General features: G+C 33.7%; 1 protein-coding gene across 1 annotated transcript; it reads left to right on the forward strand.

Annotated features, from left to right (window-relative positions):
* The first annotated feature begins 5,133 nt into the window (after positions 1-5,133).
* Positions 5,134-10,361, forward strand: LOC118052934 (uncharacterized). The gene is made up of 18 exons (XM_035064032.2): positions 5,134-5,414; positions 5,492-5,564; positions 6,103-6,146; positions 6,240-6,282; positions 6,457-6,660; positions 6,774-6,890; positions 7,076-7,147; positions 7,501-7,545; positions 7,639-7,718; positions 7,857-7,921; positions 8,006-8,072; positions 8,187-8,300; positions 8,417-8,490; positions 8,999-9,096; positions 9,185-9,244; positions 9,344-9,412; positions 9,526-9,579; positions 10,022-10,361. The coding sequence occupies exons 1-18, from the start codon at positions 5,305-5,307 to the stop codon at positions 10,082-10,084; spliced, it is 1,452 nt and encodes a 483-aa protein (XP_034919923.1). The 5' UTR covers positions 5,134-5,304; the 3' UTR covers positions 10,085-10,361.
* Positions 10,362-11,044: the final 683 nt, after the last annotated feature.

Here is an 11,044-nt window from a genome sequence, read left to right on the forward strand (position 1 = left end):
CAAATCATCTTCTTGCATTTCATTGAGTAGTAATTGAAGTGAACCATCTTGTAGACACGAGGAAACAAAGAGTGAAGGACTTTTTTTGCTCCGAAGCATCAAAAGTAAGGAAAATCCCTTCAGAAGCTCTCTCTGCACATTCCAGGCACAAGTTAAACAAACAATCATTTGGATCTGTTGTCCGAACAAAACTTGGAAGATATATCCCTTAACCTTATGTCTTTCATTCCTGGAATATTTCATTCTAGGTGCCTGTTTGATAATAATGTTCAACAATACACTATCAACTTAGATTGAGTGGATTGAGGTGTGAAATTATAAACAATAAAATTTTATAAAATGATTAAGTAAAAAAATTAAGAAATCTTAAGAATAAAGATCAAATTGAAAATATCAATATATAATAAAAAATTAAACACGTAGAATTTTTTAACGTGTTTTTTTTTACAATAAAAATTGAGGTCAGGTATTGCTAAACTTAGAAAGTCAGGTCCAGCACCTGGCCTACCCGTAAAAGGGCCTTGCGAGGGCCTTTAATATTTTTTTAGTTAATGAGGCGGACAACACATCATCTGCTTCAATTGCATGCACACTAAAAAAGATGATGTGTTGTCTATAAATACTTAGAATTCGGCACTAGTGTGGCTAGAAAAACGAGATTCTTTCTATCAAAAAACTCACTTTGATCCAAAATACACCTAGAATATACCATAAAAACCTTGTTAAATCAATCTTTGACCTTCAAAAAACAGAAAAAACCTTCTCAAACTCTAAAATCAACTCAAAATCCAGAAATCTTCTAGAGCTTAAATATTTTTTTTAGGTGTTTTCAAGGTAAATAAAAACATATAATCTTAACTTCATCCATTATATGGAATCAATATTTGACATAAAAATAGATTATTTTGGTGACCAAAATCTTCTTTAATGATAATTTTCTCTTTTTAAATTGAAATCTAACAACCTTCTCTGTTTTTTCCACCCAAAAAATAACTAAAAAGGAAGAAAAATAAAATTTGATATTAAAATTTCAAATTTTAATTTTTCATAAACTTTGCCACCCAAAAGCAAAAAAGTAGTTTCACTATGCAATGTGCATATTGAAACATGAGCTCTTTTAGCTTTATATATAATTGTTTGGTGAAAATTTTAACATTTGGAATGGAGATAAAGGACGTAAAGATAATTTCTATTTTATTAAAATAAATTATTATTATTATTATTATTATTATTATTTCAACAATTAGGTATTCTTGCCAACTTGGTGCATCAAAATTAGGTCACTCCCCCAATCTGATAAGTTTTAATTAGATTCGTATGTCGCTCTAATGTTTATATTTGTGATGCCAAGAATTTCCTGTGGTAATGTTTTCTCTCCTTGTCATAAATAGTATGATGAAAACTCATGGCGGGACCCTAAGAAATTTGTTGTGGTAATTAGTTATTCGTTGTATCAGTTCTTAAAATTATTTGTTGTAATTATTTATTATGAATTATGTTCAGTAATGATTGGTAATATGGTGTAGAATATTTTTTAAACGTATTTTTTAATTGAAAATATATATTTTTAATTTTTTTATAAAAATTCAATTTATTATCTTTCCTATCAAACTTATCATTTATTAATTTTTTAATGAAATAAAAATGCAAGTGTGCTATCCCACATATCAGGCATGGAGTTATTCATTAAAATTTGAACATAAAATTTTCAAGATACAAAATTTTCGTTAACAATCTATTTTTTTTCAATTAACGAAATGAGATATACTGCAAAAATACATAGTTTTACTTTAATCACCCATCATAAAATAAAATAAAAAAACAACATAATATATTTTTAGCTTTAAAAACCATGTATTTTTTATTTAAAAAAACTATTTAGAAAGAACAATACAGATATATAAATGGATTGGCGAGAGAGGTCTTAGGTCCTATACGAGTACTTAAGCCTAAGTCGAGAGCGAGACTCATATTACTTTGTTTTAATTTATTTACGATCCTTCAACTTCTTGTTATATAAATTACAAGATAATCTTGTTTTTTTTTTTTAATGTGAAATAGAGGGAACTTTGATTTCCCAAAAGCATATCGGCCAAAAGTAATTCAAGATTAATTTCTCTTTCATCTATATTTCTTTTAATCATATTTATTTTATGTTAAATAATTTATGTTAAAGATTAATTCTTGACAAAATTTTAACTGTAATTCACTTTAAATTTGTCCTCAAATATGTTCATTGAACATGGTTTTCAAATAAATCTTCAAACACAAGCTTATAGAATTCTTCATCCTCTTGAATTTTGGGTTTTAAAATGCATGCCATGTTTCTTTCGTCTCTGATTTCTTTCCACCAGACTAACGTGCGTGTGTTTTAAAAGATGGAGGTCAGGATTTGCAATAACATGGCATGCATGTCATTAAATAATATCCGCAGCTTGCCAATACAGGAAATGCCATGTTTTCCATGCAGTAATCAACATTATCTTTACCTTGAGAGACTCGGTCGAGAAGGTAGAGATATCAGATACTGAAATGCCCAACATCACACTAATTTTTCAACTACAATTCTTGCCATGTGGCATGTGATCAAGCCCTAGCTAGACGACATTGCTGATCATGTGCCTCAATTCAATTGTGTAAATGCTTTTCATGGAGAAAGCTACACCTAATTAATCATCCTAGTTGGATCGTGGCTTCCATTGTGAATTTGTAATTGGTCCATGTGCTTCACCACATCATAGACTTGACGCATTAAACATCGAGGGCTAGGCCATCTTATTTATTAATTTAGCCATTCCTTCCATGAGCTTTTTATTTAGCCCATTGGAAGGAAGAAAAGATTGTGGTCCTATATATAGCAAGCTATACAATAATGGTGATAAGTCATTCTTGAAGTTAAAGAAAATATCTAAGAGTTGGGGGATCGTTTGGATCTCTTGAAGAGTGCAAGAACCCCACAAAAGACATTGAAGTAATTAGTCCATGCATGTGGAAATTATTAGCTCATTCTTCACGTGCCCTGTAAGGTTTTAACCTCCCCCACTTTGCTAGCTTGCAATTTAATTGCATGCTCCTTTCTTTTTATAAGAACCCATTTGGATCGAAGATCTCCTCTTCCTGTACAGCTCTTTTTGTCATGTTTTCTATGGCTTTGTAATTAATGTATCAAACAACCTTAACTTCTTTGTCTTGATTTCATATATATTATCTTCTTGCAATGAGGAGGGATAGCAACTTGGATCTTTGCCTTTCTCCAATGGCGCCTTCTTCATCTTCGCCATCGGCTAGTTCCCATCAAAACTTAATGTAAGTTCAATCACGTTTTGTATGAAGGAGGTGAATTTTGCGGGATTCTTTTAAAAATCCTTTTAATTATAGCATGTCAAGGACCATTTCTGAAGAGGCAATGGTACTGAGATCAGAACGGTGGTTCTTATACTTCAATCCATAGATCCGGAAGAAGACTTCCAAATTGTTTCCTTATCTTACCTCATTTTTATTCTTTAATAATCTTTATATTGATTATTATATCCATCTAATGGTCATGATAATTGCAAATCATTGTCATCATGTGGTAATTAACACTGATTGAGCAATTAGTGGGCTATTATGCATGTTTTCTCTTCATTCTTCTCTCTTTTTTGGGATTTAATTACAGGGATGAGCCGGCAATGCGCCACCAACATCTCACGATCTTCTACAACGGAAGGATTACTGTTTGTGATGTGACTGAATTTCAGGTAAAACAAAACGATGCGTGATGTCCTGCGATATCCTTGATGAATGATGCTAAATTTACCCATATTCACATGCCCTATCGGTGTCCTAAAATCTTGGATCAGTAGACGAGTGGATTCCAAATTTGGGCTCCATAATTGGGTTTTTGTAAAATCATCTGTTTTCCATCTTTCATATATCAAATTTTTACAATTGTTAGCCATTGACAAGAGAAATAAGATTTTGTGATCATAAGGGGCTTTACATGGATGTTATATATATTTGATTTTTTTTTTTCGTTTTTTTTTTAAATATAAATCCGAGAAGTTTCTATTTATATTTATTTTTTGAGCATTATAAAACCTCTTTGGAGGGATTGAAGGAAAGAAATAAGTTTTTTTTTCCATCTGGTTTCCGATTAGAAACTCCCAAAAGTGCATAATTTCTAGTTTTGGAAGCTTGCAAGAAAGGGATTGCAATTTTAAGATATTTTAGCCTAAAAACTGAGGTCATGCACAAGGTTTGGCCCAGATTGGAGACAGAGGAACAGAGCACAAGAAGCCATGTGAGCTCTCTCTATCTGCCTCGGGGCCAGAATAGAAGGATCAATCGCAATCCTCCTCCTCGAAAATAAATTAACATTACAAGAACAAGATCATGGATGGTTCGAAGAATTTAAAATCTACTAGCTAACCCGTGATTTCCACCGTATGTAGGCTAGAGCAATAATATGGCTAGCAAGTCGAGAAAAGGAAGAGAGAATTAACACTGCAAGATCCAACCAAGCACCGAAACCCCTGCAATCTCAGCTCCATAGCCCTCCTGGTCTTTCATTGAAGAGATCTCTCCAAAGGTTCTTGCAAAAGAGAAAGAAGAGGGCAGAAGCGATCTCCCCCTATAGACAATGATAATGGCTGGAATAATTGTGGGGGAAAATAACCTCAATTCCCAATTCGATGATTACCATGTTGTTGAATAAGAGAAATCTCATTGGATTTGCAAGTGTATAAAAGTACTCTAGTGTGGCTATGATTCTTCAGAGGGGGAGCCATTTGTAATTATTATATATATTTGATATAAAAATAATAATACTAATAATATTTTTTTATGAAAATTCAATTCAAATTTTTTATTTTAATTTTTAAATAGGTTTTTAACATGATTTTATTTATATTTATAATGTTTTTAACTTTAAATTAAACTTAAAATATGAATATATTATTTTAATTTTAAAAAAAAAATTAGTTTAACAATTTTAAAAATATTTGTTTAATAGAAATAATGTTCCAATAAAAAAATCTTGTATTTTCTCAGATAAGGAAAAGATACATTAATAAGAAAAAAATTATAAATAAAATAATATTATTTTAATAAAAATAATTAAGACTCAAAAACTCAATAATAATAATAATGATAAGAGGCCCAAAACTTAAAGCCCACAATAACAAATCACTGAGCCCATGATTACCACATCAACAAAAACTGCCACTTTACAAACACATAAAGTTACTTTTGCAGTCTAAGCACTTCACTTCACTTGTAACACCAAAGGCACAAAACCCAGAAAGAGGAAAAAGGAGAAAAAAGATGAAGCCTCCTCAAGGAGAAGAAGAAGATGAAGAACGACTTCGTCAAAGAAAACTTGAAGAAGCCCTTGAAGTCAAATCTCTCCGGCGCATAATCAGTGCTTACCTCAAGTAATTTTATTGCCTGGCCTTTCCTCCCTCATAAAGTTACTTTTTTGTGTTTTGATTTTATTTTTTTTTGTGTTTAGTTATCCAGAGGCAGCAGAAGAGGATGTTAAAAGATATGAAAGATCTTTCAGGAAGCTTTCTTCTTCTCACAAAGTGGGTTTTCTTCTTTAATGGATTTTTTATATGTTTTCTTGAGATCTTGAAAGATTTGAGTAAAGTCATGTGATTTGAATAAAGAGTTACTGAATTTTGAGTTGGAGATAATGAATTATGAGTTTTTAAAGCACTGAATTTTGTGTTACTGAATATTTTAATGTGATTAAAGTGAAGTCGCTGACTACCCCACCAGCTGCTTTGACTTGAAGTCACTGAAACTAGCAGCTCTCTTACTGCATGTGATTGATTGATTATTTTTAAAGTAAAAGAATTGCTGAATTGTGAGTAGATGTTCTAAATTCTAGATTTTTTAAGGTAAATAGAAATGAATTCTTGTATGTGATTTTGTGAAAGTTGAATTTCTTAGTTTGATGTGATTAAAGTGGACTTAAGGAATTTTTGAAATTTACGTCGAACATTTAATATTTTCGGTTTTATTATATGCCAGAAAAGGCATGGATTCTACACTCCTGTTATGATAATTCATTCTTGATAAAATGTGATTTGTTTGTCTTTCTTAATTTGTGTTTTGCAGGCTTTGTTGTCACACTACCCCTTGAAGTTTCAAAGTCTAAGAAGGTAATTTCAGTTTATTCTGCAAAAAAGTAGTATTGAGTTAGTATAATGTTGGAGTTTTGTGAACAATTTTGCCTTTTCTTTTTCTATCTGCAGGTGTATTTCTATAAATTCGTTTTTCATAATTAATATGCTTCAGGTGAGTTGAGTTCTGTGTTTTCCTTTATTGATTATCTCTTTTTATTCTCTACTTTATGTCTATATTTCTCACATCTCCTTTCGTTTTATATTAATTCTGCAATATTCTATGATCTTCAAGAAAAAAATAAAGTTTTATTCAATTTATTTACTATGACTGGCAATCACTTTTCAGGCATTTGAGCCACCCCTAGATATGAGCCACGATGTCGACGATTGTGGGTGCTCGCACTTTGAAGAGCCTCCAAATGACAGGAATGTTTGCTCTCATGAGTCTGCCGCAGCTAGTGGAAGTTGTTGTTCCAAACCTGATGAAGCTTGTTGTGGAGAACCAAGCAATATGATGAGCAAACCAGCAGATTGTTTGGCTCCCAATGAGGTCTCTGCAAGATGGCCCTGTGATGTTTTGCATAATGACTGTCTAAACTGCAAATTTTGGTTCCAATTTTATGTCTTTTCATTTAGAAGTTTGACTTCTGTAGATAACAACAGGAGGTGGACACTGAAGGTTGTCTTGGGTCTGATACTGGGAGCTGTCTGGCAGACCGGGAAAATTACAAAATGACATCTGAATGCTGTAGAAATCATGTTTCTGATTCCAATGGAAATGTAACGGTGTTTAGTTTGTCTAGTTTTATCTCAAAGTTTCTTTCCTTCTTTGTTTATAATTACTTTCTGCTTGCTGCTAGAATTAGGAATGGATTTCTTGCACAGAATTTCTCTTTAAGTCATCATTTTTTTTCTCATGCCATGTGCCAAAATTTACTTTTTTGCACATTACAATGTACATTCAGGTCCCGTCATCACATCATGATTGGTTAGATCCATCACTGCAGTTGCGTGTTCCGATGGTTGATGTTGATAAGGTATTTGGCTATCTTGTTGTAGAAGCAAACTTTACGAGCTTTGCTACTTTTATTTGGTAAAATGTGTGAAAATCAATGAAATTTTGTGTCTTGATTCAAATTTCAATGAGGGCACATGTAATTGACATGGCTGCCCAAGGTCACTGTTTTTTACCCTATACTGGTTTGATGAATCTGCAAATTTGGGTCAGAATATTTCAAAACTGATGCATTTTTCATGTCTTTAGCATATGATGGATGGGAAATATGAAGAAACAAAAATGCATCTCACACATACAAGATGTCTTTGGTGTGTTATTTCTGGAAACTTTATGATTATAAATTAATGTTGCCATTTTTTGGTCATTTCATAGGTCCGCTGTATAATAAGAAACATAGTAAGAGACTGGGCAGCAGAGGTAATGATGCTTCATTGCTTTAATGTTTCTAACTTGTCATCTATGATTTTTGAGCCAAGGCTTACGTGTTCCCCCATTCCTACACTGATGCAGGGACAGAAAGAACGTGATCAGTGCTACAAGCCTATTCTTGAAGAGCTCAATTCTTTATTCCCTGATCGTTCCAATGAGAGGTACACAATTTCCTTGTATTGTGTTTTTCATTTTGGGAATGCAATTTCATGCTTGGTGATTGTGAAATAGAGAATGATGTATACTCTCTTGTGGGAATAATGTTTTATCTACTATAAACCATAAATTTCATTGTACAGTCCTCCTACTTGTTTAGTTCCTGGTGCTGGTCTCGGACGTCTGGCCTTGGAGATTTCATGTCTGGGTATGTATTAAAGATGCGAAGTTCTTACAAATTCTACCTTGGCAACTATTGGTGGAGCCTAACACTTATCATATGATAATGAAGGTTTTGTTAGCCAGGGAAATGAATTTTCATACTACATGATGATATGCTCAAGTTTTATTCTTAACCAGTAAGAACTTTTTAACAATTTCTTGCTAATCTTATTATATCTATCCTCTCGATAGTGGTGCAAAGTAATCTGCAAAAGAATGAATTTCACTTTCTCCCTTTCTTATTGTATTAGGACCGAGACTGCAGGAGAGTGGACTATATATCCTTGGATCCATAGCAATTGCAATTCACTTTCAGATAGTGACCAACTCCGTCCTGTTTCATTACCAGATATTCATCCAGCAAGGTATTCAGGCTGCACTTCATGTTGTTTAACCTTCAAAATCTTTGCAGAATTTTTTTAACAGTTGCCATTTGCTGTTGTTTTAGTTTTAAATCCACATTGTCTTTCATAACAAGCAGTGCAGGAATTACTGAAGGTTTCTCCATGTGTGGCGGTGACTTTGTTGAAGTATATAGTGATCCAAGTCAAGTAGGTAGGAGAATTTATTTCCTTTTAATGTTTCATGCTATAAATAATAGTTGGAACTTTAGGCCACCGAAGCAGGAAGATAATTTAATATATTTTGTTCCCTGCTAAGGAAACTTGAATGTATGCAATATTAATTTATTTTGCAGAAAACTAGACATGGTATCATAGGCAAAGTTATTAACCCCGGTCTGGCTCGGGCCATGGATTGGTCAGGCTAACCTGGGTCAATCAAAACAACATAATTTAATGTTTTTAAGCTAAAATGATATCGCTTTGATTTATTTTTATAAAAAAAAAAAGCCAAAACAAAGTCAAAACAAGTTTTGATCGGGTCGCAGGTTGACCCACTTAGTCGACCCTGTCAACTCTAGGTTGGGTATTTTTTCTTTTTTCCAAACTAGGCCAAGGAGCAGGTCGCCGGGTTTAATAACTGTGATCATAGACACATATTATTCCTGCAACATTATTGCATTGAAGTGAATTCTTATGGAGAGTACTTGTATTACATGCAGGAGTTTGGGATGCAGTTGTTACTTGTTTTTTTATTGATACAGCACACAATATTGTTGAATATATTGAAATCATATCAAGGATTTTGAAAGATGGGGGGGTGAGTTCCTTGAAGCTGTTTGAATCACTTTGTACCTTTTCCTTTATTCTTCACCATGGAATTAGCTCACTCAGTTTGGCAATGACAGGTTTGGATAAATCTGGGACCACTACTATATCATTTTGCCGATGTGTACGGACAAGAAGATGTAAGCTTCATTTTTCTCCAATATACATTTATAATGAAGTATATTAGGTGCTGGTTTGATGCTGGTTTCTTCTCATTGTATTTACTCCTTTTCCTTTAGGAGATGTCCATTGAACTGAGTTTGGAAGATGTAAAAAGAGTTGCGTTAAATTATGGGTTTGAAGTTGAGGTAATAATCTCAACTCCATATATTTTTGGTTATCTTGCATGAGCGAATGCTTTTCTTTTCCGGCTATATCTCTTCATAATTTAAAATCATACTGTTTTATTCATGGGCTGCAGAAGGAATCAACAATTGAGACTACTTACACTACAAATCCTCGAGCAATGATGCAAGTAAGTTTCTCAGACTGATGTTGGGAATTCCCCAATTATATGTTTTCTTCTCTTGCTTTGTTAATCTAAAAGGAGAAATAAGGGGGTGGGGAGTGAGCAGCTAATCCTGTATATCTCTCCCTCAAAATATTGACCTTGCAGTATTTATAGAACGACCAGTGTCAATTGCAAGTTATTATGGGCTAAGATGGGGTTTAAAAATGTTGAATTAAAGACTCGACAAGCTTGCAGTTGTGGCTAACAAGTTTGAATAACTAATGTGCATACCTTTGTCCAATGTTCAGCAGTCCCAAGCACGCTATTTATCTTCTCTTTCTTAGCCCAATGACAGCCACTGAAATCCCTTTTGCTAGTCAAATCTGATTTTTGTAGTTGTAGAATTTACTTTCAGCTCATGCTGGCCTGGTATTTGTAGACATATTGATATCAATCTTTTTCACAGAATCGATACTTCGCTGCATTCTGGACAATGAGAAAGAAATCGGTGGAGAAGCATTCTACATGAAAAGGAGCGAAAGAGAAGCATCCTGCATGATGATTACCTGCCTTTATATTATGCAGTCTGCTATATTGCTCCCTCGTAAAAGCTGCATAACCGAAATCAGTAATTCTATTGTATTTCTAGAAAATAATACAGGGTTTAAAATAAATTTATCCATGCATCGAATTGTTGACTGATAGACGCATTTTTTTCTTTCTGGTGCCAAGTTTCCTGGTTTGTGTCCTCAAATTCTGGTACAGTGTTAAGAGATTAATCACCATTGTCACGCTTGATTAGAGAATTACAGGTTTACAAGCTTACAAATACTTGGAACATGGGATTGGACAAGACAAAGAGACCTTACTTGTACTTGTGTTTGGCAGATGAGACAGAGGCAGTTCCTTCAAAGTCATTGAAACCCCTTGATTAAACTGGATGTTAGAAAAAAATTCGACCATAGGCAATGAATCGAATGTTCTAGGCATCCGGTTCAGCATCGACTGTGCCTTGCGAAGGATTGAAGAAGGCATCCTCGCAAAGGACACTTTCTGGTGTTGTAGCTGACACCTTGCTTTGCTAACAAACAGTTACCTTTAACAAAATAACAACCATGATATCATCTTCCTTAACATTTCTTTCCATAATGCCAACTATGTATATATTCTCCAACCTGCAAGCAAATCTCGCCAAGCATAAGCAAGAACTCCACCAAGCAATCCTCTATGAAGACCATTGTTGTGTTTATCTTTCTTGTTCGACTAGTAGCACAATGGACCATGGTTCCAACCCAAGGAGTCAGACCAGATGTATTTGAATGTGATCGTGTTGCCATGGTTCTTAGAGAAGCCATCAATGTCATGCTGTAATGGAGCTAAGATGATCATGAACCTGGCTTCTAAACCAGATGAGCAGCCTTTGGGGTGCAAGTGTTACAAGGAAGTATATTCCTACTTCGATAACTTCAGGAAAATGCCATGTTGGAGC

The sequence above is a fragment of the Populus alba genome, chromosome 6 (assembly GCF_005239225.2).
Source record: "Populus alba chromosome 6, ASM523922v2, whole genome shotgun sequence".
Lineage (NCBI taxonomy): Eukaryota > Viridiplantae > Streptophyta > Magnoliopsida > Malpighiales > Salicaceae > Populus > Populus alba.

What these genes read in the sequence shown, in the direction of transcription:
- LOC118052934 (XM_035064032.2), top strand. Translation starts at nt 5,305, where the DNA reads ATGAAGCCTCCTCAAGGAGAAGAAGAAGATGAAGAACGACTTCGTCAA. An exon ending in AAGTTTCAAAGTCTAAGAAG is followed by an intron (nt 6,147 to 6,239) that starts GTAATTTCAGTT and finishes TTCTATCTGCAG; the next exon opens with GTGTATTTCTATAAATTCGT. An exon ending in ATTATGGGTTTGAAGTTGAG is followed by an intron (nt 9,413 to 9,525) that starts GTAATAATCTCA and finishes CATGGGCTGCAG; the next exon opens with AAGGAATCAACAATTGAGAC.